The sequence below is a fragment of the Venturia canescens genome, chromosome 10, assembly GCF_019457755.1.
Source record: "Venturia canescens isolate UGA chromosome 10, ASM1945775v1, whole genome shotgun sequence".
NCBI classification, from domain to species: domain Eukaryota; kingdom Metazoa; phylum Arthropoda; class Insecta; order Hymenoptera; family Ichneumonidae; genus Venturia; species Venturia canescens.
The window spans coordinates 12972290-12998342 of record NC_057430.1 but is presented as its reverse complement, the minus strand read 5'-3'; the positions used below and the strand labels follow the sequence as shown (position 1 = coordinate 12998342).

The window sequence follows — 26053 nt, the reverse complement described above, 5'->3', positions numbered from 1 at the left end:
TGATTTCTGATACGAGTGTGTTTTTTGCAATTTTATTTCAAACGTATTTCTAGTGCATTAATACAGCGCGCAATGGGCATGCTTAAAATAATAACGACGTCGAAGTTCCTTTTGTTGAAAAACGATGACATTTTTTTTCTAACAATTTTTCTCTTAAAACCGTGAATTTTCAAATTTCAGGTTTATGTTGCGACTTTTTTTTTGTACAACGAGAGAATGATTTTTTCGCATAAAAAAATGTATAAAAAAACCTTATAAAATCCGAACAATAGCAAAACGATGTTTTCACAATTATTTGGAAATACGAACTTCGACGTCCCACAGAAAACAGAATCTGTGTACGTAAAGCTTCACAAATCTCGGTGTTTGAAATCGTCGAGATATTTTTTATAAAAATATTTCTTAAGCGTAAGGATAGATAGTACAAAAAAATGTCTACGTCTATTCCACTCGAAATCGTAAACGAAATTGGTAGTGGACTCTTATCAACGAAGCTATAAAAATTATTTTTTCTAATTTTTTTCTTACGCTCTGCTTTTGCTTTTCGTTCGCTTAATTTGTTCGAACGCATTCAATTCAATTATTTTACAGAGTCTGAGAGTAATTTATTTTTTCATTTATAATTCTGAACGAGGCTCTGAAATCTTCTTTAGAATGATGAGTTACCGATGATCTCGAACTTCAATTTTATTGATGCACTCAACTATTTTTATTGCACTGAGACGAAATTCTAACTTGATTTTTTTGTTTTTATCTTAAGAATCGCGTCTCGGTAATAAATCTGAATTTTTTTTTACATTTTCCTAATTTTTTACGTTTGATGCTGAGATTTGCATTTTTTTAACACAATAAAAAAAATTATTCTTCCTAATAATGAACTTTTTGAATTCTCTACGCTGTTTCATAGTTGGAAATGAAATGAATTTTCAGCGCATTCTCGAACAGTGAAAATGTCATCACCGTTATTTTGTACAATTTTTCGCTCCTCTCTGCTTCTCTAATGATTAAATTCTCTGATTTGCCTGAGATTCTAATCGACTTCTAATTTCCTGAACGAACCGGTAATTCCGTGTATGTTTGAATCGCTCGCCCCAACGTTCGAACAACCAAATCCTTGTTTCAGAGCAGAGACTGCGCCTTCTCGAGCTTTTTCGGAATAGAGCTCCAGGGAAACTCGCATTTTATCGTGGCTCAGCAACTTTGGTCTTATTTCCAAAAGTTCTTGCCTCCACAAATCTGTCGAAAAACAAAAAATAAAAGCTTTTTTCGATTTTTTTCACTCTTTGGTAAAAAAAAATCAGAAAAATTGTGTTTTTCGTTGCACAGAATATTGCAGAGCAAATCTTGTCAAAAGAATGATTGCAAAGTAGTGAAAAACTATAAAAATTTGTAAAAATAATGAAATTACCAATCATTTCCTTCATGGGCATCGTACCGCCGTATTCCTTCGGCAACATACTCGGGTCCATGTTATTTTTAAGGGCGTCCTCCAAGCTCGTGTAAATTTTAATACGTTTTTTGATCTTCTCAGATATGAGGGACATGCCAAAATCAAGAGCGAATTTGAGCGAGGGATGAGCATTTATAGCGTGAACTTCTTTGTGGCGCATGGGCACGGTACGCTGAAAAAAGAAAAATTATTCAATCGCTTTCTCAAGAAAAAGGCGAAACCATTCAAAGATCATTCGAATGATTGTGATCGAATCAACTGACGTAAATATAATACACGAATGAAAATTACGATTTATTTTATCAAGAGAAATTTTCGTATTGAGCAAAAAATTTTCACAAAAATTTGGACACTTTCTGTCGTTTTTATTTATTCGTTTTCATGAAATTTAACAAACAAACTGTTTCCGATTGTTTTCAGATCAACATTGGACTCTTCGATGAATTTCATAACGATTCTTTTCTTCATCGATTTCATAAGTGATAAGTGAAAAAAAAGTGTGAAGGACCGATAGACCGGGATAATAGATCTCTCATGTTTTCATTGTCGGGAATGAGCTCACGGTTGCGGAAAAATAATAAAAACGAGAGTCACTCGTCAAGCACGCCTTGGGATTTGTTCTGTAGGATGACGCGTGATACTTTTGGACCCGGCAGCATCTCAACGACGGCGCACGAAGAAAAGAAACTCGTTCCGTATCTCAGTCATGCTCCGTAATTGGTTACCAAACGACATTGCGTGAACGTCCTTGGAACTGGATACGAGAAATGAGTGGGCTTTTGAGGAATCGAGAAACCTTTTTTCGGTTTCGAACCACTGGATACGCCGTTTATTTATTTATAACAAACGCAAGCCCGCTCACACTCGACTGAGAGTTTCAAAAACGTGGACGAAATTCCTTCAAAGAGCAAATTCAATGTTTCGACAAAAATTGGATCATGACGAGCAGCTCGAGGCTCAGATTTGTGGATATTGAAAAAAAGTATGGTAATTGTCGAATGGTCAGTAAAAAAGTGTGGAGAAAATGTCGTCCGAGTATTTACCTCGCCATTCTTAACGATGCGAACAGCTTCTCGGGGTGTAAAAAGTGTGAGATGAGGGAAGCTGACTCCAGCCCCATCAGCAAAGTGCACGAATCCGCGAATTTGACTCTCTTCGTCTTCCATGAGAGCCTCGTAGGTGATTGCGTGTATTTTGCACATGTCAGCGTTCGTATACTTGTAAGGATCGAAAACACCTGTGTTTTCGATACGAGAAGGAGAAAAATGACAAATTTACATTTTGCTAACGGCAGGAAAAAGTAGGTTGGCTAAAATATGGATAAATAAAAAAAAATTCATTTAGAGATTCCGGATATTCCGTCGTTTTACCGGGTCTGGCGACGATAACTCGACGACCCTGACTGTCTCGACCAGGAGCAGCGAAAAGATACCTGAAAACACACACAACGAGCAGGACATTTTTTTTAAATAAAAAATCAACTTGATCACGAATATATGAAAATGACAATTTACCCGAGCGTCAAAAGCTCGTTCATCGTTGGCTCCTCGATGTCCAAGTTGTGGAATGCCGGATGATACACTTGTCTCAATAACAAATATCTTTCCATCGCTTCCTGAGCCATTGGAACGTTGAATTTCTTGCATCGTAAAAATCTCAACAAAAATTGCGCATCTAAAATCAAAAATCCGGAATTAGATTCCATTTTTTCTCGTCGATCCTATGGAAAGGACCATTATTTTCATGACACAGTCTAGAATATCTGGCAATTTGAATTTATTAAGTTTTTATTTTTCTCGAAATTTACTAGCATTTTTGAAAAATGACTTTTCGAGCTTTTCCAACGTCGTCGTCGCTTACATTATTTCCGTTCCATTTTCGTTCGTGGCGTTAAGTCTCGATGGGAACGTGTCGTTGATACAATATTTGTTATTCACTGTCATTGAAATCGAGAGAGAAAATGCCGATGAGAGAAAATTCCAAAAAATTCACACCCGTTGGAGGGATTTTAAATAAATAGTGAAACTTTTGATTCTAGTAATTCGTTGTCAACCTTTTGGGCTTCCCATTGAAAAAGAGGGTTTCAAAAATGTTTCCTTGAAAAATAACCGAAATGAAATTTGTCGAGAAACGAAGTTTCCAGCAGTCAGAGTAGAACGAAGATTTTTTTACCTAATCGAGAATTTTTTATTCTCGGATTGAGCTTAATCCAGCTGCGCAGTTGTTCGATCGCCTGGTCGCGGGTGCTTTTGTCCTCGCGCAGTTCTTCCTTGGCCAGTTTCTGGGTGTCCTCGCTCAATGGACACTCGTAGACGTCCGGTTGGGTAACCCATTCGACGGCGCCCATGTTTGCTCTGTATTTTACTCGTTTTTCTCCCTCAATATACTTACCTATATCGGAGCGATCTGCAAAAACGTAGAAATTATAGTTTCCTCGTCGCGATCGAAATTTTTGTGACTTGGTTGCAACGTGAGTCGAAGGGCGTGAGGCGCGAGTAGGAAGAAATCGTTTCAAAGAATTCAAGTGTACTTTTTCCCGTCTCGATTCTGAGGCGAACGAAGTCGAAACTTTCACATTCGTTCCCCGGACATACTAAACCGCAAGGTTCCGGGTCGCCCTTCCTCCGACGACCTTGTCAAAATCTCGGAATCGGAAGTCTCAGAAATTTCTCAATTCGTCGATGAATGTCGAGGCTCACATTTTCGTCGCACGTTATATCGCTAATTATGAAAATTAGTTATTAGTTAGAAGCGAGGAATCAAAAATAATTTCCATTTCAGAAACAGCTTTAAATTTCAGGGTCTGTTGTCACTCGCGTCAAGCCCTGCATCGAGGATCGTCCTAATCTCCTCCTCTCGATTTCGATTCTTTTCCCTCTCAATGAAGATTATTATTTCGAGAGGGAATCGGCGAAAGACGATGCCGAGAAACGCCCGTTATTCGTCGTCCCTAACAAACCATATGAGCTTTAGCATCGAGGATCTTTCAGTATCGTTCGAACGATGATATAACGAAGAAGCAAAAAAAAAAATCGAGTCGTAATACCCGCCAGAGGATCATACGTAATAGGTTCGGCAATTCGAATTGCTGTTTTGTGAGATTGTGCGTTAAACGTGTGTATTCTCATACAAGTACGTGGTAATATTATCGTTCCGTTTTTTTTTTCTCTTCCATATTCGCCGGTGTGTTATAACTTCTCGTGTGTTTCGAAACAGCTTTCTCCCGTTACGTAACGCGTTGAGGCACCTGGGTTGTTAACCCAACTCTCTTTGGGCTCTGTCTTCACTGAGTCACGCGAGACGATGTGTCTCATGAACGTGAGTAAGTGAAAAAGTTACTGTATCTCTCTCATCCGCCTTTTTTCCTCTTCATTTTATTAGCTTTTCCTACTTTTTTTTCCTTTCGAGCACTCCAGTTTTATTTAATCTCGTCGTTTTTTCCCCGTTCGATAATTATTGTGGATTAAGAGTTTTATGCTTCATTTCGACGGTTCTCGTCGATCTATTACCGTCAGATTTACTTGATCGTCAATTTTTTGCGACTTGGCTCAATAAACTTACTTTTCTAAGTTTATCCATTGATCTGCCGTCGTTATCCTTCGATCCACGATAATTTTCAAATTATTTTTCGACTTTGCTCTTTTTTTCTTTCACTACGAATTTCTTTCGTGAATTTTTCTTGTTTTTCGTAAAAATGATTGGTTCGTCGATTCTTTGCACTTTTTTTCAGCGAACAGCGAAGGGACAAAGTTTCAAACGTTTCGCGGCGTTGGGACATTGAACGGTGGGAATGAAAAATAAATAAAAATACACGAGGAATCATGGAAGGAGTGCTCAGTGCAGAGATGAACTTGTGCACTTGCCACGATTGTCCTCGAGTTTCAAGAGTTCTGAGTGATGTCAAAATCCTTGAGAGCCCCTCAACCGAGAAAATTGAAGTGTGGCAGCGCAAATACAAATGTACAGTGGAATCTCGATTGGCCATTACAGCGAATGGGAATTCGAGTTGAGTAATTTTGTCACTTTTCAGCCGTTCTTATTCATGCAAATTGAACGAAACGAAAAAAAAGAGGAAAAAATTGAAGATTCTTCCGTCGTTTGTCCTTGCGGGAATCCGCGAGCTCGTTCTTCGACGTTTCATTGAGCGCGGCAAGAAACGATGAGAAATCGTAAAAGAAAGTGACGAAATTGAAAGACAAATTAATGAGATTTTTTTCAAGACTTTTTTCTAAAGCATCGAACAGTCGGAGAAAAAAAACGCAAGTCGATCGGGAATTCACAATGCACTCGTGGCTGGAGTAACAAGTGCGAAAATCGAGAAGGACTCTCGGAGTGGGGCTCTGACTATTAAATAATATTTGGGAAGGTCGAAGAATTCGCCTCGAGGATGAAGGTCCCTGATTTACATTCAAATACAATTTTCCAGCAAAGACGAGAATAAAACTCGACTCCATGCTCGAAAATCTTTCACGCCGTTCGAGCCGAAATGTCGCGTTAAAAATGGGCAGGAGGACGAGCGCAGCGAAGCCAAACGTCGGAAAAGCTCCGAGGCCGCGTGCGCCTTCCGCGTAGAAAGTAAAATTTTCAATCCAATTTAATTGGCACGATGAAAATAATCGCTCTTGGGAGCTCCCGGTTACGATTGCATTACGATGAAAATCGTAATGCACACGGCGCGGTTGCCTCGATTATCAGCGTCGTATTACGTGAATTACGGGAGCGATATGACGCCACGAGCCCACTTAAATATCTGCTTTTCCACTAATTCCGTCGCTCTTTCCACGCGAGAGGATATTGAGCTCGTACGAGTGTAATTTCGGCGCGAGCGCGTAATTAGCATCTCCGCGGTTCATCGAATCCATCGAAAATAATCGGGCGTGCGCGCGTCTACGATGAAGAAATGGTGTCGAATAAAAAAGGACAAACAAATTATACCAGTTTGCGGTGAAAAGAAGAAGGGAAAAACAAGCAACGCCGGTAACTTCGTATCGCTGACTTTTCCGCGTAGAAAGTCGCGCAATCGTAGGATATTCCTGCTCGCCGCAGCCCGAGAACCCTCGTCGCCAGACCGAACCTATTGCGATTACGTCTTCGATCCTTTTCATCCCCGCGTAACATCGGCCTGTCCCGTTTATACGCCAAATCGGCGCAGATCATCGCGCGAGGATCTCTCGCAACTGTTACGACGCAAGTTTCACATTTAGTCTCAACTGTGTCGACTGGTATCGCCACGGAATGCTAAATAAACGAGTTCGCAAACCCTGAATCTTATGAAACATCGCGAAAAACTAGTTTAAACACGCCGAAGTTTAATTTTTATTGCCTCTCTTAATACGAGGAAACATTAAAATTCATTGTTCAAGCGATCCGACGCATTCTCTCCGTCGAAATCCAGGCACTCGACACACTCGTTCTCCCATTCAATGAACACCCGTTTATTCTGTCATTTTTGGTCGAGAACGAAATTTTGTGTCATTTTTCCTCCCCGACCAGGAACAGAGACGATCAAAAGGTTTCTTACTCACCCCAGTGTATTTGTATATCACGAGAATCGGAGATCCACTTTTGGTTCCTTTTTATATAATAAAAACACTAGGAAATTTGGCTAAAAAAGATAAATTCGTGATTAAAATATTGACACGTTGAGCAGTTGACTGGAGCTTCATAAAAATCACAAATTCAATGAGAGTTTAGTGTTTCTCGAATGTTTTCGTTCGAACGAATGATCGATGATGCGAGAACGTACCCTAAACCGCAGTTGCGTCCGTGCGGCACACTCGGAAACGACTGCCCCCGTGCCGGGGCCAAACCGCTCTTTTATAATTTACAACGGAGCACCTTTCTTCCCGCTGGATCTCAACGCTCCTGCCGCCCGTCATTCTCCGCTCCGACGCCGCACCGGCGTGTCACGAAGCTCGCAAGATTATCTCAAAACTGACCTAATCGCGCTCGGATCTCATTCTTCTCAGGTTTTACATACTTTCATATTTATTTGTTATCAGCCTGCCGAGGCTGCGACTCGTAAACGAACCGGTTATTCAGCCGGGAATCCAAGTCCTTTTCTCGATCGCCGAAAAATACATTTTTGACCTTTTTTCGGACGATATTTTACGGAAGTAAGAATTTCTCGTTTCGTCACAGCGTTTTTATACTCGTTTCGAGTATTTCGCTCAGTGCGCGAGCTTTTTCCGCTTTTTTCAACCACGCACTCGTACGTTATTTCTTTTCTCTTCGTCGACTTTCATTGTTGCGAGACAAACTTCAATTTCGACGATGCGAACCTTTCGTTCGAGTCTTGAGAAAAAATTTTTGTTTTCGTCAAACTGAATGGCATTCGGTTGGTCAAAAATGTGATGAATTCGACTCAATTTCGTTGAATGAACTCAATCATTGGACATTTCAAAACAAAATTCAGTAAAACCCACCGTTTTTCGTCCAACTTAACGTTTTTTGTTTGACGAACTCAATTTTTTCCCCATTCCGTCATTTTCTATGGAAACGCAAATTTTTTTCAACAGCTTTTAAGTTTGCAACAGAAAATATTCGATTTTCAATAACGATTCTCCTCAAAACCACAATTTGTGATTTATTTAAATTCTTTTATCCTGAATTAATGTTTTCCACCAAATTAATATTCCTCGGAGAATTTAAACAAACATTTTTTTGACTGACCTATCCTCCGACTTTTGTCATTGGGTGTTCGACGGCACAAGGCCAATGGTATTCGTGAGAAGCGAATCAAGTGCCGAGACAAGACGCGATGCCAAGTCTCCGAGGAGCGTCGATTTCCTCTTTCATTCTCTCAGATTTGTGAAATTATTGTGCGGCTATTCCGTCAAATTATCTCGTCAAAAAGATCCTTTCGTTCGCGTAACCACGCAAGAAAAAATATTCAAAGTCCTTTGAGTGAAAAACGTAAAAAAAAAAGGGAATAAAAACTTGGTGTGAAACGAAACCGAGTATAGAGAAATTTTTCTGACACCGCAAATATAAAAAGGAAATAATTGGCCTCGAGAGCCTCGGCTCCATGCGAGAGTCGTTCGGATCATTTTGGTACACCGCAGTAATAAAAAAAAAAATAAAAAGCGAAAAGAAAAGAGAAGAAACCACCGTTCCGTCCGATTGTTCTGAAAAGCGAGTTCCCGAGAGAGTACGAAAGTATTTAGGCCCATTGATGAATCATGGAGTTAAAACATTCATTGAAGAAAAAAAGAAAAAAAAAAAGGAAAGATCGTCGAAGCTCCGCGAGGCGGAATGAAAAATTACGTGAATACGGGCCCCGACTGATCGATTACATCGCACTCGTCGAGAGATGAATTTCTTTCGCGATCGGACTAGAAAAAGTAGTGAGAAATCGTGGGATCTTGTACGCGCTAAAACCAATCGAAAGTAAGAAAAAGATTTAATGTAAAAACGCAGAAATATGAGAAATTTCGAAAAAAACGATCGCAGTTGCAAATGACTATGCGAGCGAACGAGATTAATGATTTTAATGATCTAAAAAACGAATGAAAATCGCGCACTGCCTGTTCGCGATTTAAGAAATGTTTATTAACGATGCAGGTAGCAGTCAAAATTGATCGGGTGAAAGGCAAGCTCCTCGTAGAACTGTATGCACCTCGAATTCGTTAATTTAGTTTTTTCTCTTCTCACGAAAAGTCTCATTTCTTTCTTGAATCCCCGAATAAAAGCAGGCTGCCGGCGCATCAAACTTTCGCCATACAGAGTCTTATTTTCGGCTATTATTCGAGCGTGCAAGGAAGAGGAAAAAAGAATCGAGGATTGATAGAAAAAAAAATGAAAAAAAAAAAGAAAAGAACGAAAACGAGACTTGACGTTTTCATTGCTGTACCTTCTGGACATTGAGAATGTTGTAACGTAACTCGTTACGAATTACGTCACTTGTGCTGCATGCGTAACTTTTGAACATTAGGCAATTATTACACGTGTACGAGATCAATTTTGTTACGATGCGTGAAATTCGCGAGGAGTTATTAAAGATAAATGGAAGTGTAGATGGATTTAAAACTTTTATTTCGAATTCATATCGACGGTGTATATAACCTCGTAAATAAATTGAACGACGTTTATCGATGCGCGTCAATTCCTGGTGAGTGCGTTCAATGCCAATAATAGACAAATATGAAAACCGGAAATCGAACGAAGCAGTAAATATTGAGCAAAGTAATATTCAAGGAAAAATAATATATAATAATATTCTGTGAAAAATTCGATGTAAGGCGGAGGGACAGTTGAAGGTGAACAATCGCAGTTGACGGGGCACTTTCATAGAGATTTTTTTTCCGGTTCGCATAACATAATGGACTAATGAATTTGAGGAGATTCATGTATTTATATTCGCGACTCTAAGTATGCATTCTAAATCATATACGTACGTAAATATTGCGGGGCTCAGTAGCTCGAAAATTCGAATGTACGAAAGAAAAACTTTCCTGAGTCATTAGGATTTCCTTTGCGTTCGTTCTCGGCTCGTAATACGAGAAGTTTGCTTATTTATACACACAGGCTGTCCGCAAAATGGACTCGGGAATCATCGGGATCGATAGTTTGAGCGATTCTGAAGAGAAAAGTACTTGGGAATTTTTCTGTACGACGTAGCGTTGCTGAGATGTCGAAAGTGTTATTGACAACCAATCCAGTAGGCCGAACCGAACTGGGCGGGGCTAACGCTAATTCGTTGTTTTCTCGGAACGGTGCCCGCAGAGAACAAAGACCGGGGAATTTTTTCTCGAAATTTCACGATCTCGTCGGCCCGATGCTTAACGAACGAATTTCCAGACACCCTATACATTCGTTTGTTATATATACGAAAAAAATATCGCGAAAACGCGACGGGACGTTTCTCATAATAATCAGAAAAGTGAAATGGTGTATTATAGCGCAAGGAAACCGGCGAAAACGGTATACTCACACATAACCCAACACATAAATATTATTACGGTTAAGCAGGTTGTATCCGCCTGCGTTACCATGGAATATATATATGTCCGGCCAGTCACATCGAGAGAGTTTTCAATCCCCTCTTTCTCCCCTTACCCTTCCGCTTTTTACCGCAGTTACGAAGAAACCGAAAAGAAAGAAAAACTTGTATCATCGATACACATAACCACTTTTCTTGTCATTTTATTTTTAGCTCCTCATTATAAAAACGACAATCTTCGAAGCTTTCCAACTCTATTCTTTATCCCATGAAACGTTATGCGGTTTTCCTAACCAATTGAAGAAAGAATTTTATTCAATTGATAAAAACGATTACTTCATTTTCGTGCACTCTTTCCTTCAATTCATCACTCAGAACTCAGGAAAATTGTACTCTGATCTTCAAAATTGCATCATTCAAAAAACTGTAGTTCGTACCTGCTCCGTACGCGGCGCTCTATGCAACAGCAGCGCGTCAATCGTCAATCGGTCATGTGAGACTGGGTTAGTAGGGCTCTCCCAGCGAACGGAACCACAGCTGACGCACAGGCCGTGCATGTTACTTTTCATCCTTTTCATCGCCTGTCAAATTTCTGGCGACCGCATTATTTACTTTTCCTTCAGAATTCGATATTACTTATGTATTATATTTTCTTTGTGCTTGAACGAAATTTTTTTTATTTCTACCAAAAATAATTTTATTAGTTTCGATAATTTGATTTGTACTATTTTGTTTCAATTCGTATTCCGATTCTTCGGTGAATGTGTTGAAAGTTTGATTTAATTCAACGAATTTATTATTGAGTTTTATTGTTTGTTTACGGGTACATAAAAAAAATCAATTGAAAAAAGAAATAAGATATCTTGTGAGATTTCGTAAGATTTTTCAAGCTATAGTTTCGTTAACATATTCTATTCCGACTAATTCGAAAGAAAATCTCGTTCCATTCTAACTCAAGGCGATATTTATTGTTCCACTCGGAACACAATCACGGTAAAGGTCACGTTGTATTAACGGTATTTGAAAAATGTTTTATTTGAAAAATAAATCATTCACAATGAGATTCATTGGAAATTTTGATGTATGAAGTTCCATTGATCACTTAATTTTCTTCAATGAAAAGAAGTGGATTTAGAGCTAACAAGTATGAATGTTGTGCAAACAAGGCACTATTTCGAACAATCAGTTTCATACCTAATTGGTAGGATTGAGCAAATTTATTTCCTTATTCTAACTTAATTCAATCACAGTCTCGTATCAATGAAATTTCTCCCAACGTTGAAGAATTACACTTCATGTAAAAAAAACGAAGCAAATTTCATTTGCACTGGAAAATTTCGACATCGTTGAGAGTCAAGGAAACTTTAGATAACTCAGGAAAAAGCAAAAAGTTTGATTTTGAAAAAAAAGGAAAAACCAAATGAATGTAAAAAACGTCGACGATTTTCGAATTTAGAAATGAAGTAAAAATACTTTTGTTACTTTTCAAGGATGACGAGTCCCAAACCAGTGTGGTTCATTCCGATATTTTACTTTAGAAGATTTTTTTGTAATGTAGGTACTGATTATTTACGAATGCACAAAGAATTTACGAATGAAATAAGAAACTTTGAAGAATCTAGGATTCAATGAGCAGTTGAACTTTGGCAAAAGCTCCTTTGCATCCGCTTCCGCTAGTCAGTAAATAGTCACGAATTTCCATCAACCGTTCATCGGGCAAATGGATTTTTTTTTCATCCGCAGCTTGTTTAATGCAAGCCTCCAGACTTTTTACTTTAAGCTCATCGAAGGCGATGACAGTTGCGTCCCAAAGTTCGTTGTCGTGTAAAAAAGATGATATCTCGCGAACGGTTTCGGCCAAATCGAAGCTGTTTTGATGTAAGTCATCGCCAGTTTCTTGAGGGTTATAAACGGCGATGGTGTAAACGCATAGATTTTTCGTGTGTTCTCGCAAAAATTTAACAAATTTGACAACATCGGTGAAATCACTCTGCAGCAAATTTTCCAATATCACCAAATTACATTGTCTCCGTGAAAGATTTGTAAATACTTCGTGAATAGTTTTTCTTATTGGAGAAAAATACTCAAAGACGTATCCGTGGGAGGAAAAATATTTGGCAATGATACCAACTGCGTAAGATTTTCCAACACCCGTTCCACCAATCAACGTTATGAAATTTTTGTGCGTTGAACTTTTTTTGAATTCGTATATCAATCGATCTACCGCGATTTCCTGTCCGTAAATTCGCTCGCGCAACTCTACGCTCATATTTTGAATGTTTATGTTTTTTAAATGGTCCACTCTTTGCAAATCCTCAGAACAGAAACATATCGCCAGTATCGCTGCAGAAATCGATAACAAGAAGAAAAATATGTATTTGTAACAGCCGGAAGAAGAATTTTCCGAGTTGGTTGTAACGTTTGGCACCAAAGAACGCATTCTCTTTTTACTCTCATGGTATTCGCAACGAGCAGGTTCTGTAGTTTTTGGATGTTCAAAATACTGAGGCTCAACTTTAATTGAACGATTGGCCATTCTTTTTGGCGATGCCGATCTTGATCGTACTGGTGTTTTATTGAAATTATTTGATTCCACCATCTGAGAACTCCCCAGAGTCGAAGCTCTGATCAACCGTCTTGAATCCTCTATTTCTGGAAATCTCATTCCGTTTAGCTCCATTGTTGGCAAATTTTTCAACTTTTTTGGTGCTCTTTTTTCAGGCATTTTTGCATTTACTTCCACCACTTCCATTGGTTCCATTTTTCTACTCGTTTCAGGTTCTAAAACTCTTGGCTTTTTGTCAAAATTGCTCCTGTGCCAATCCGCATTTCCTTTAGATATTGGAATAGGGAGCTTTGTTGTCCAAGTATTTGACAAACACCTCTCACTTCCCGTTCTCACTATTTCAGAAACTTTCACCTCCCTAGTTAGGACGTATAATATTATCAAACAATAAGACAACTGTAAAAAAAACAAAAAAATCGAGCGTGTTAAAAAAATATATATTTACCTTGAATTGGAGCGTTTGTCAAAAACCTGTTCACAGCTGTACTGTCTGACTAGAGAGCTGCTGTCGTCAGCCTGATAACACTGTTCAATGAGAATCCTGCGAGTCGAAGGAAGTTCAGAAAAACTGATAGCTCTCGTAATTTTTGGATCGCTGGCCGGGTCCGGTAAACTCAACGCCGCAAAATGTCTTTCCATAACATCAAGCAGGATTTGAAAAGTTTCCTATAAATTGAACCAAAAAACTAAATACATGAAGAAACAGGACTAACCCTAAAATCCTAAAGACCATAAAGCTGAAATTTTTTCGAGCGTCTACATTCTTACTTCAGTCATACGAGCTCTGGAAATTGGGACATGCATTTTGTTTTCAGCTCGTTTCAATCATTTATCAATCATTACTCTTTACCTTCGTCTCTCGTACGCAAATTTAATCACACTATTTCTCGCCACTTCTCCAAAATAAAAGACGATGAATATGACACGTGCGTGTCTCCGCGCGTTACTTGTTAATTTGTATAGTATAACATTAACCGAAAACCGAAACAGAAACGCCGGTTCGAAAAATTCGTTTACCCCCCACATTTTCTTTGTGAGATCAAACAGCGCCACTATACACGTGTTTTAACACTTTCACTCATCGCGCCACGATTGACGTAGATTTGTATTGCACTGCAGCCACTGCAGTATCAATTTTACTTAATGAAAAAACTTTTTAATAATTACATGAAACCTTTGTTGAAATCTAACTCTTGGTAAGTTATTTCGATTCGCGTAGTGTTCGTTTAAAAGCAACATCGCCTTTCAATAAATTATGCCTATAATTTTAGGTTAGTATTCAGTCAACAATGAGGATTCATTACCTCGCAAAAATTCGTTACTCACCTTGAGGAAAACTCACTAAAATTTCATGAAATCAAAACCGACGATCAAATTCCATAAAATTTTACGCTCGAAAGTTGAAAATTGAAAAAAAAACAATATTATGAGTGGTTACAAGTACTATAAAGTTTTGGAATGTAGTAAAGAATCCTCATACGAGGAAGTGAAGAAAAATTATAGAAAATTGGTGTTGCGATATCATCCAGATAAAACAGATTCATCGAACGACCAAAACACTGACAAATTTCGTGAAATCGAAGAAGCCTGGCAAATCTTGAGAGATCCCGAAGCCAGAAAAAAATATGATTCTGAATGTCGCCAAGCACAATTGGAATCACAAAGCATTCTGGTTTTTGCAACAATAACAGAGAATGAGATGGAAATCACAGTGGATGATGATACACTGAGCTATCAATGCAGATGCGGCAGTTATTATTTGGTAAACCGAGAAGATTTGTTGAAGAAAAATTGCAGTCTCCACATTCCTTGTCAGGAGTGTACTTTCGTCCTGATTGTTCAGACGTGAAGTCAAAAAATTAATTTCAAACTCAAAAGGTAAAATAAATGTTTCAGGCACAAAACCTCTATGATAATAAACCACTGTTAGGTTAAAATATATTTGTTGATTGTAAATAGAAATGAAAATATAAAGGAAGGTGGAAGATTGAATAAAATGCAGCAACATTTTCTATTTTTCCTTATAAAAAAATGATACAACAGATAACACATTATAGTTAATATAAACTATTGAGCAATATACAAATTAAAAAAAGGAAAATAGGCGAATAATTTTAATTCCCGATACCTTGGAATTACCAGGAGTCCAATAATAAAAGCTGCACTTCTCAAGAGTCAAGCAAATTTCGTTTCACAGAAGTTCACAACTTGAGAATAAGAAGATTCCGTTCCTGGTGTTCCAATTAAAATATTTTGCAAGTTAACATATTGAAATAAACAAAATTGTGATGCCCAAGCAAACTACGAAAAAAACTAAAATAAAAAGAATAGTTTCTTCGTATTCTGAAGAAGCAAACTCTGTCAACTCTATTTCATCGACTCTAATCGTAATTTGGTCTCTATTCCTCGATAATTCGTAGACAATTACGAACATAAATAAAACATTTTGTTTTTCAATTTAATGACATGATTTCTCCATAAATTTGATTGTACATTTAATTTATTACTGATCAGGATTTTTATTTCGATTAGAGGTTGTATTGCACGTTGGAGAATATGATCGGTGTCAGAGCAACGGTATTGGATTAGCGAGCTTCATTATTGTCTCATGGCGGTGCCGGGTTCCAATTGTGAAATGGATTTTCCTTACATGATTTTATTTGTTAGCCAAATGACGTTTAATTGAAGAAACCGATACTTGGGAAATTATGCTTAAAGCTTGCACCGCGTCAAGCTACTCTCCATTCAATCGTTGCATTGAGTTATTCGTTTTGTTTGATAAAATATTACTTAATTCACCTCGGATCTTAATTGGTAGAACACGATTTTTCATTTCTTCTCGTATCATTATAAATAAACGTACGTAAATGACACAATGCCACACTTGTGAGAGCCACGTTTCTTTTAATTAACTTTTTTTTTTCTTCATATCTCATTAAACATGGACTTCTATATATTGCCTGAATCTTTATACATTTGAACCAGAGGACGATGCAAAAAATACTGAACGACTATGTACAAATCTCACCTTTGCGCAAATTTATTTATCTCAATTTCATTTTTTTCTCCTCAATATTTATCCGGAGAAATGTTACGAAAAAAAAAATTGAGGAGCGAAAAAATCTTCGTTTGTACAACGAGTACGAAACTTGTCAAAATGTACACTTTACATGAGGGATAAGAGTAATCTGAACATGCTCCGAAGCTGCGTTTGCGCGACTTCAATAATGAACAACAACAAAATTTTTCGAAAAAAGATCATTGTCATCACGTACCAATATTCATTGTGTGTGTGTGTTTTCTTTCAGATCGAATAATCGATCGTAATATCGTTCGAGAAGTATATCAAAATATTCTCAGATCACAGACTATATTTCCATCGCGTATGTTATTATATTCGCGGCGAAAGGAGAATTCATTTCATTCATTTTATTCTCATTTTTCTCAGCTTAATGACGTCCTCGTTGGTCGAGTTTGAAAGAGAATTCTTGGATTTTTCTATGGCACATCCGAAAATGCTGCTCCACACGTGTGACATGTTTCGTTTGTTTCTTCCCCTTCGACTACTTTTTCCTCTTGTTTTTACGTCAATAAACAATTCTACGAATTCGACTCTCAATAACGCAAATTCATGCGGCATCGTCACGGAGTCCAAATTTCAATACAGACTAAAAAGCGATAATTTACTTATCTTAGTGTCTCGTTTTTTTTCGACTTATAACTATGACGCTCTTTATGCGGGCTAATAAGAGGTAAACCAGACGATAATTTTGCGCAAAAATACGTTTATTCGTATTGAAAAAAATATTAATAATCGGATCTAAACTAAAAAATTTTGAATCTCGAAATATTTCATAGGGAAATAATTTTCGATTCGAACGACTTGATTTTCCGTCTGAGAAATCACTAATGTGACGAGTTTATCTCGGACAATAATCCACGAGTCATCGGTTTAAAAGAAAATCCTCCAAAATCCCTTTTACTTTTTTTCTTTTTCATACATAAATAAGCGAGGAAAAGAAGACAAAAAAAAATTTAAAGAATTCTATAGATTTTCCTTGAATAATAAAGTTAAAAATAATGCCCTAATCGTTTGAAATTCATTGAACGCTATAAACGTGATTTGAAAATATAAAATTACTACAATTGTCGGACGGCTCAACGAGGCTCGGGGTAACGCGGCCGAAATATTTTCATTACGTTTAATCGAATAATTATTCTGAAATCACAATTGGCTGTAAATATATGCACATTCGTGTTCTTCGCGTCAAGTGTTTCGCGGTTATCGAGACAACTTTCTTTTCTTTTTTTTTTCGTATTTGTTTTGTGTTCTTCCCGCTGTCCGATAAGTTGCATAACGGCACGTTGACGATTAATAATAATAATCATAATAGTAGTAATATTAAGAATAATGATAAAAGGAACAACACCGATTGCAACTGTTTTTTTTTTTCCGCGAACATCTGTGCGCGAAGAACGATCGGCCCACATAAGTCGTCATATAAAGTGTGAAAAAAACGACGAAAATGAAAACAAAATGCCAACGAGGAAGAACGAGTGTCGATCGTGATTATCCCGTAATATAAAACTACCAACGAGTAACGATACCGCATTTTCAAATCGAACATAACAGAAAAGTAATTCCGTACTAATTGAAAAATCATAATAATATTAATATAAAATAAAACAATATATAGTTAATAGTATAAGCTCCTTATTCTTCATAGTATTGTATCGAGTCTTTTGAATCTCTTTTTTTTGTTTTTTTTTTCTTTTGTTTGTACACGGCGGTAGGTACATCCAATTTTTTTCCAATGGATTATCGTCGTCAACGAGATCCGAAATCGACGACTGTTTCAGGATTCTTTACATAAACGTTAGCAACTGTGTATTTCACTTCAGTTTTTTTGTTTTATGTACAACCAACATTCAATGACTTATTATCAGGGCAGTTGTAAAATTATTAAATCAAAAATTGGAAAGAATCCTTGATTCCGAAAGGTTTTTAAAAGAAATTTTCCTGATTTTCTTGTGATTGAAAAAATGATTGAGTATTTTGTTGAATAACTGTTCGTTGAAATGATTCGTTGGCAATTATTTGGCTATTATATCGAATTTAAATTTTGACACGATCAATTGAGTTTAGTATAGTCTAAGTTTCGAATTGTACTTAAATTCGAAAAACAAAAACACAAAATTTAGCTGTAAACGTATGTGTGAAAAATCCTTGATTTTTCTATTCCACGTTTGACTCGCTGCTACGTATGCAACTCGTATTACAAGAATGAAGCCGAAGAAAAAAATTTGTTACATTCACTCTTAATAACCTGACTGTGGAAAATATCAAGTTTTTCTTGTGTCATAAAAAAAGTTTAAGGAAGATTAAAAAAAATGGCTTATTTTAAACGTCGATTTCAGTCTTAGTTGGCGAAAATAATTGCCCATGGCTCCGTCGTCGAACGAACGACCATTCGATCGTTGTATCTGCGCTTCTTTTTGAAATCATTATCCTTTGTATCTTTCCTCATACATTTTGTTCTTTTTTTCACGATTTTTCATTCATTTTGTTTCCTTTTTTTTTTTTTAATGAATCATCCCTCCCAACCCATCTTGATTACTAAGCATTCGTTCGCGCGCAGTCTTATCACAATCGGACCATGTAATACATGAAACATTGTACAGTAGATTGGTTACGCTACCTAATGAAAATATGTACAGAAGTCACATAGCGGAGCTGTCCGAGGCACGACGACGACAACGACCACGAGGAATTGGACTATTTCACCTCAACATCAAAGTCGAGCACGAGAAGCTTCGTTTCCTCGGTGCCATTGCGACTTCCTACCGCACAAACGAGCTTCGTATCGCTCGCGCGGATCCTCCAAACTACGCCGCCGCTTCCACCACTTTCAAGTGCTACGAGATTCCTTATAAAATCACCTGAAATTTCATATAAAACATTAAATCTTCCATTTGGCAAAAATTGTGTTGGCTCCAATTCAGATTTATTCAGTTTATAAAATATTATCGACGTTTTCAGATATTAAAATAGATTATTAATATTAGTTAAGCCAAACAGTCATCCATTGATCATTTAAAGGAACGAATTTTCACAAAATAGTCATAAGCTATAACGTTTTGAACAAGCTTTACGAGAAAAAAATCGATGTTACCTGTTTTGACGTCCCAGAGCTTAACGGTACCGTCGTCCGAGGACGTTATGACGAAATGACTGTTAAATTGTAGGCAAGTTACGGCTGACTGATGCTTGTTAGGGCCGGAAAGTGTTTGTAGGCAGTGACCGCTGACGATGTCCCAAACTTTGACTGTCGAATCAGCATTACCCGATACTAAAATATTATTACGAAGTTCCATACCGGAAGTAAGAGACTGATGTCCCATAAGAGTGTGCCTGCAGGCACCGGTCTCGACTTCCCATACCCTTATACTCGTGTCAAGTGAACCACTCACCACGTGAACACCATCGAACTTTTCATTGTGAAAACAAAAATTATTAGTTATAAACAAGATTTTTAATTATTAGCGACGTGATTTTCATCAGTCAAAAGTTTCTATTTTTTCACTTCTAAACTATAGAAATCCTTAGCTCAAGACTTCTACGACGGTGGCGAAATAACCTAATTTTGAAGTTGTAAGAAAACTGTTTATAGTTTTTTTTGCCACTGTTTTTATTATTCTTCAATTCCTCAATATCCTCTTGATCGTGGAAAAACGAATGACAATGAAAAAACGTGACAAGGAACGTTTCATGCAAAAAAGACTACTGTTTTTGGGTTTTTTAATAAATTTCCAAGTTCCCATTATCATTATTGGTGAATTTTTGACGCTAGAAAGTAATTTATTGTACACAATCTTATTATTTCGTGCGGGGAACATTGAAGAGAAGATTTGGGCCGTTTCGACACCGTCGTAGGGTAATACGTTCGGAAAAATAAATTCCAGAGTTCATTTATAAGAAAAATATGAAATGTATGATAAAATTTGTACCTGTAGAGAATAAACACGATTTGTGTGTCCTTGAAGTGTGTGAAGGCATTCCTCGCGTTCGGGGTTCCATACCTTAACCATAAAATCATAGGCTCCGCTAACAACTAATTTTCCATCGTATTGCACGCATCTTACAGCTGCCAAATGTCCAACGAGAACGTGTAGACACTCTCCCGTGTCTACTTGCCAAACTCTCAACGTAGCGTCCCTGCTACCGCTAACTACTTTGTTCCCATGCAGGTGCATACATCTTACGGTCGACGTATGACCATAAAGCGTATGAATGCACTGTCCCGTCTCAGCGTTCCATACTTTTAACGTACGGTCTGTACTTCCACTTATTACTGTCGTACCCGACATTTGGGACGACCAAACACCTCCCGTGTGACCAACCAGAGTCCGCAAGCACTGCCAAACAAGAAAAACGTTTTTAAAAAAAGTCAAATTTCTCCTCGTACTTTCTGTCACGGTCAAAGATTCGATTGTGAAAATGTAAAAAAAGAAAAAAAGAGATTGAAAACTGTAACGTACCTTTCCTGTAACTGCCGACCACACCTTAAGCGTATTATCATCGGAGCCACTGACTATTCTATTACCGGAGAACTGTAAACACGTAATAACATGATCGTCGTGACCCTTTAATACTTTGGGTGGTCTAATGGGTTGAGTTCTCCAATTCATTTTGATATTATGCTGTCTCATATAAGCTTGTTTCCAAGGTGATCCACAGTTGCCGGAATGAGTTCGACAATTTTTTCGTTTATTTATTGAAAAATCTTTGAGACCGTCGATACCAGCAACACGACATTTTTCTTTCCAAAGAAGATTATCGTCGACGAGAAAACGCCAATTTCTACAGGTCTGAGCTGCTCTCAATAAATCCCGGGGTTCGAGAAATGCCAAAACTGATAAGGCCAGTTCTTTTGGTAATAAAGATATAAAATCTCGTTGAAATTGAGGCTCTATTACTTGCATCATGTGACGCACTTGGGTCGGTTCACATCTCTCGATTAGTTCGTCTATCGCCAACATTCTCTCTGCATTTGACCACCTCTGTTGAATTCACAAATTCCATCGATAAATATGCATAAATTATCATTCGTGGTAATTGCTATTTATTTGTTATCAAGCTACTCTTCCAAAACCATCAATATAATGAAAAGAAGGGTAAATGAACACGTATGACAGATGAATGTATGTGAGAGATAAACGATTCTTTTATGAGAATTTACTGAAATCACATACTGAAAATTTTATTTCACATAAAATGATATTTTGCTTAAAAAATGTTCTGAGATTTAACAGAATATCATGGAGCGACTTTGTACGGAGATTGGTTCAAGACTATTGTGTAACAGTTTCGATTTTTAAATTATAGAGTTGTTACGAAATATATTATGTTGCAGTGATGACGAATTTGAGGGTAGAGTACGGCAGCTGTTTTCTTATAATTTTATAAGTGTTTGTTTAATTCTGTTCGTCTCTCATGTTGAAAATATGATTTCCCAGATATGAGAACAAGGTTGTTGAGAAAAAATAAGGATTCTCTTTGCTTCTGAGGCAAAAATGACGAGATGTAATTATGCACTGCTGAGATACAAAGATGATTATACATCTCAAATTTGATAATTAAAGAGTATCATACCTGAAACTGGAGAAGCCAACTGCTCATTTCTGGTGGAGGATTGTCTCTCGTGGGGATTACGAACCTCACATGTTTCAATTTCTCCTCCAACTTTTTAACAATTCTGAAAGAATGAAGATAAGAATTTAAACAAATTCATTCTGCTATACTCGTTTTTGTTGAATAATTAACAATAAAATACTCACAAGGTATGATTTTTGTCCTCAGAATTGAGTTTCTTGCAAGGTAAACTAGGCTCTGCTTCGCACTTCCTTTTTCTTTGAGGCTGTACAACATTAAGGGGTACGCAAGTGTGCAAAATGGGACTCTGAACACGTTGTTCCACAGGAGCTTGTGACTGTTCTGACTCGGCGGGTCTGCAATCTTCGTTCTCAACTTCTTCCTCACACTCCGCATCGCAGTAGAGCCCATTATCACTAATCTATAATTATTCAATCACCAATTAACATGACACACTCGGCTCCACGAATTTTCACACTTACCCCTATTTCTTTTATCTCTCAAACAAGTTTATTGCCATTAATTATTGCATAAGCAATGTATAAGTTCAATAACTTCTTTTGGAGTGGTATATTCAAAAAGTAGTTGATTAGAATAAACTGAGATTCAATATTACATTGTGTGATTGTAAATTATCAACAGCTTGTTGGAATTCAACGAATAACATTTGAATCATTACCTCAAAAGTAATTACATCTCTCATTTTTATCAAAGTACACTGTCCCTTAAATTTACATTTCCTCTGAGTTATATATACAGCCTTTGTGAAAAAAAAATATGACTTGTTCTTATTTTTGAACAATATTCAAAATTTTGTGTGATGTTTGAAATAAACAGGACAAATCAAAAATAATTCCAATATTTAACGTATTCATTTCAAATGCTCCACATAAAAAATTTGTTGGTAAATCAATTATTTAATTTTAATGAACACTTTCTAGTAGAAACATGAAAGCTAAAATATTGAACAAATTAACCTACTAAAATTTAATGACTCACTTCAATTTTCAAATGAATTAATTTATACATTGGAACATAGAAATTAATAATTTTCCTTGGTACATCTTTTGTCAAATCTGTTATTATTAAAATCTAACAAGACATAAACGATAAATTTGCATTTTTTCATATTGCAATGGATTAGCAATTGTAGTAATATCGATTTATAATAATAAATAATTAATGGTTGAATAAGTAAATTGATATTTACCTCGCTTTCCTCTTCACTACTGTCTTCTTCTTCTTCTTCGTCTTCTTCCTCATCTGCTTCGTTTCCATAATCTTCGGATTCACCGTCTTGGGGTAAAGGACAAACGGGATGTTCCAAAGTACTTGGACCTGCAATTCCGACTTCGACACCTTCAACAGGACTGGGACTAGTACCACCTGGTTTTTCTCCTTCGATCCCTTTGGACGACGATGAGGACGACGATGACGACGAAGGTACGGACATTACTGGCCAGCTGTCGAGCTCTAATGAAATGAAGAAGAAATGAAACGTTGCTATATTTCAACTGTATCAAAATTGGGCCCTGAACAATGATCACTGCAACACTTTTTTTTCACCATAAAACACGCGATTCTCATTTTTTTTAATACTTCATGAACAAATCACTTTAATCGCACGATTTTTTGTAAACTTGAAAAAACGAAAAAAAAAATACACTTTGTCACATTTGTGGAAGAGCACACAACGTTTCACGGACTAATTTAAGAGATCGCGTGAACCATAACCTCTCTTGGTCAAAATCCATTGGACAATACATGATAAAACTTGTTACTCCATTTCCTTTATGATGTGCAAAGTCATAAAAACTGAAAATATTTGGCTTTTATCTACAATTTCTTTCCCTTTCGTTGCATTGCGGAACTTGCAAATTTCCGAATCGACGTGGACAAGAGACATTTGCGAGTAAAATTTATTGTTCGATTGTGTTAAAAAAATATGTATATTTCGTACTTAAATATTGGAATGTTCGCAGCTTCCTCGTAGTACGCCGATTTCGTAGATACTAATATTTTTATTTACCCGATTTAAAAAATTTGTAGCCCTACTGAAAAATCTTTTATTATATCAAAATAAGCATGGCATGGATTCTGGGGTATACGCGTATGGGACTTCTTTTTAACCAGGTTATAACTTCCTTTTTTCTTAATTTTTTTTCCTTCTTTTATATCTCTTTTTAACCGAAGTTCCAAATTTCTAACAGGTATCATATAATTTTCTAGCCTAGCACAAACGAAGAAAACAAAAAAATAATAGACAAGTGGCGAATAAACACGGAAAAACGTTTCATCGGTATAAGTATTATAAGCAAGTCCAGCCCCCCCCGAATCTCTCTCGTTCTCCTCTTGTTCACCCTCTTTCTGTCTCAATCCCTTCTCTCTGTCTGTCTCGCGCTCTCTCTCTTTCTATCTTGCTGTCGTTTTTCTTCCTCCGTGTACAGACTAGAGTGGATAAAACTTTAAATATTGTGTTACGTTTGCTGACGATGAAAGGAAAAATCGGCGTACGAGTTGCAATAATTTCTCCGTAGCGCTGGTATCGTATTTACACCCATTACCAGGGCCGTAAAATGCCGGTGCATAAAAGAGAAATTATTAAAATATTAAAAAAAAAACGTGTTTTCTCAATCATTATTCCTTCAACGCAAAAATAGGAAGCACAATAATTTTAATCGAATTTGTCCATTCCCCCCTCGCATATCATTAAAAAAAAATCACTTCCAGAAAACAAACTACTTTGAAGAGCCCGCCCGCCACACCACGAAGTAGTAGCGAATCTCGCATTGACCAACTGAGTTGCTTCGTGTCCTTTGATCTTAAACGGCACCTAACGTAATTTACCGAAAGCTTTTCGTGATAGTTAGATTTATCAGCACTATCGCGCCAAATTCGGCGCTCCGAACGTTCGACTGTCAATCTCACATGCATGAACACTATCACGTACGGCGCAATAAAAAAGAAAATCCAAACATGCGCGTATATTATACTCGATAAATGAAATCTCGTAATTAAATCTAAAATTGAATAACTCGTAGTAAGAGTTTCGATCACATTTTTCCATTCATAAATTCTCTGCTACGACAACGAAATGCTAAAACATCGTTGAGTTTGAACTAAAATTTCATGGATGCTGCATTCGGTCAAGCGGGTCAAGCGATCAAGTGTATCTCCCCCTGGCCCCTCAATCCCAAGAAATCTTCCGTCAAAATTCGACCTGCGTGTGCGGGAGAGTCTGTCAGCCGTTCACCGGCGCACACGCGGATTCGCGTGGAAGAAGCGCTTGCTTTTCGCTGTTGCCAAAAAAAAAAAAAAAATACAAACAAAAAAGAAAACCTTTAACCCATTGTAGACTCGGCGCGTGTACCTGTTGACCCCTGAGAATTCCATACTCGTGATTCTATAAATTGTGAGGACGAATCCGCCAGATGTATTTGTGCGAGATCGCTCTGTTCAATCACGTGACTTTTCCCTTGGACTCTCTCGTGAAGAAGCAGAGAGGCAACCCACAACCCACATTTTATTGCAATACCTTCGTGTGTAAAGAATAATACGCATACGCACATAAAGGCATCACGGCGCCAAACACATATTCGCATTGATGTAAAAATATAAGATACATGTATATATGCGCGTACATGCACGCAAAGTTAGAATGTAAAATATGTATATATGTATCATATGTATATACTTTATCGATTGGTCAACGAGATCCGTGGGTGCGTGGTTCGCACGTTGGCGCCGTGTGAGTCTCTCGAGCATAGCAAAACGAACTCGAAAGAAACGAGAGAAAAAATAAAAAACTGAATTATCATCCGGTGGAACGAGAAAAAAAACGTGTGAAAATTTAAAAAAAAAATTCAAACGCGAAAAAATAACGCACAAGAAGATCGGTCGGTATGGTAAAGCAGGGAGGGGGTTGAGGGTGGGTGGACAAGTCGAAGAAAACGATCGCGGATCGAAAAAGCGATCCTCTTTCCTCGCCGCGTACCGGAGTGAGTACGAACAGGCTATACGTTACTGGAATCGCTAATGAGTACATGGTTAGGCACCCCTTGTGATAGAGAGAGAGAGAGAGAGAGAGATTCGCGTATACGCACTTGCTGCATACCGTTGTCGACGTTATCCTATACGTATATAGACCGATATCGTATATCGATATACACACACGAAAAAGAAATTCGTATATGGATAAAAAAAGAAGAATAATATACGAAGAAAATGAATTAATTCGAAGGAATAAGACGGAAAAAAGCGCGAATAAAAGAAACGAAAAAAGCGGAACGAGAGAAAGAAGCGGAAAAAAAACGGGGGAAAAAACGAAGAGAGCTTGAGAGGTCCGGTATCGCGTGTACGTTCTTGTCGAATGTCCACACGAGGACTCGCGGTTTTTCCTCGCATTGTAAAATCACGTGTACAAGTGCGCGCGCGAAAATATAT

General features: G+C 37.4%; 4 protein-coding genes across 6 annotated transcripts; 1 reads left to right on the top strand and 3 right to left on the bottom strand.

Moving 5' to 3' along the window:
* Window positions 1-18: 18 nt before the first annotated feature.
* LOC122417305 (alpha-tocopherol transfer protein-like) lies at window positions 19-7257 on the bottom strand. The gene is made up of 8 exons (XM_043430727.1): window positions 7197-7257; window positions 6976-7055; window positions 3623-3856; window positions 2965-3124; window positions 2821-2882; window positions 2494-2687; window positions 1409-1622; window positions 19-1236 (listed from the first exon to the last, which is right to left on the bottom strand). The coding sequence occupies exons 3-8, from the start codon at window positions 3795-3797 to the stop codon at window positions 1031-1033; spliced, it is 1011 nt and encodes a 336-aa protein (XP_043286662.1). The 5' UTR covers window positions 3798-3856; window positions 6976-7055; window positions 7197-7257; the 3' UTR covers window positions 19-1030.
* Window positions 7258-11401: 4144 nt separating this feature from the next.
* On the bottom strand, window positions 11402-13596 carry LOC122417301 (uncharacterized). Its single transcript, XM_043430719.1, has 2 exons — window positions 13403-13596; window positions 11402-13315 (listed from the first exon to the last, which is right to left on the bottom strand). The coding sequence occupies exons 1-2, from the start codon at window positions 13594-13596 to the stop codon at window positions 12010-12012; spliced, it is 1500 nt and encodes a 499-aa protein (XP_043286654.1). The 3' UTR covers window positions 11402-12009.
* A 411-nt stretch (window positions 13597-14007) lies between these two features.
* Window positions 14008-14949, top strand: Dph4 (Diphthamide biosynthesis 4). Of its 3 annotated transcripts, none has more exons than XR_006262265.1 (2): window positions 14008-14153; window positions 14229-14380. XR_006262265.1 is itself a non-coding variant. In XM_043430739.1 (2 exons), exons 1-2 carry the CDS (start codon window positions 14213-14215, stop codon window positions 14804-14806), a joined length of 336 nt encoding a protein of 111 aa, XP_043286674.1. In that variant the 5' UTR covers window positions 14198-14212; the 3' UTR covers window positions 14807-14949. The 3 variants fall into 3 exon arrangements, 1 of the variants encoding a protein (XP_043286674.1); XR_006262266.1 differs by lacking the exon at window positions 14229-14380 and adding an exon at window positions 14487-14614 and having other exon boundaries at window positions 14042-14153; XM_043430739.1 differs by lacking the exons at window positions 14008-14153; window positions 14229-14380 and adding exons at window positions 14198-14228; window positions 14487-14949.
* Window positions 14950-17223: 2274 nt separating this feature from the next.
* Window positions 17224-23954, bottom strand: ago (archipelago). Its single transcript, XM_043430709.1, has 8 exons — window positions 23571-23954; window positions 22821-23083; window positions 21796-22031; window positions 21611-21713; window positions 20497-21018; window positions 19966-20373; window positions 19131-19446; window positions 17224-18897 (listed from the first exon to the last, which is right to left on the bottom strand). The coding sequence occupies exons 2-8, from the start codon at window positions 23061-23063 to the stop codon at window positions 18734-18736; spliced, it is 1992 nt and encodes a 663-aa protein (XP_043286644.1). The 5' UTR covers window positions 23064-23083; window positions 23571-23954; the 3' UTR covers window positions 17224-18733.
* Between the last annotated feature and the right edge of the window lie 2099 nt (window positions 23955-26053).

Bases quoted from the DNA above. Each gene is read 5' to 3' on its own strand.
- LOC122417305 (XM_043430727.1), bottom strand. From the start codon at position 3,797: ATGGGCGCCGTCGAATGGGTTACCCAACCGGACGTCTACGAGTGTCCA. The intron at 2,883-2,964 runs GTAAATTGTCAT...GTGTGTTTTCAG, and splicing joins AACGAGCTTTTGACGCTCGG to GTATCTTTTCGCTGCTCCTG. The intron at 1,237-1,408 runs GTAATTTCATTA...GTTTTTCGACAG, and splicing joins GCCCATGAAGGAAATGATTG to ATTTGTGGAGGCAAGAACTT.
- LOC122417301 (XM_043430719.1), bottom strand. From the start codon at position 13,596: ATGGAAAGACATTTTGCGGCGTTGAGTTTACCGGACCCGGCCAGCGAT. The intron at 13,316-13,402 runs GTAAATATATAT...CGTCCTAACTAG, and splicing joins GACAAACGCTCCAATTCAAG to GGAGGTGAAAGTTTCTGAAA.
- ago (XM_043430709.1), bottom strand. From the start codon at position 23,063: ATGTCCGTACCTTCGTCGTCATCGTCGTCCTCATCGTCGTCCAAAGGG. The intron at 22,032-22,820 runs GTAAATATCAAT...GAATAATTATAG, and splicing joins GTAGTGAAGAGGAAAGCGAG to ATTAGTGATAATGGGCTCTA. The intron at 21,714-21,795 runs GTGAGTATTTTA...TCATTCTTTCAG, and splicing joins GAGGACAAAAATCATACCTT to AATTGTTAAAAAGTTGGAGG.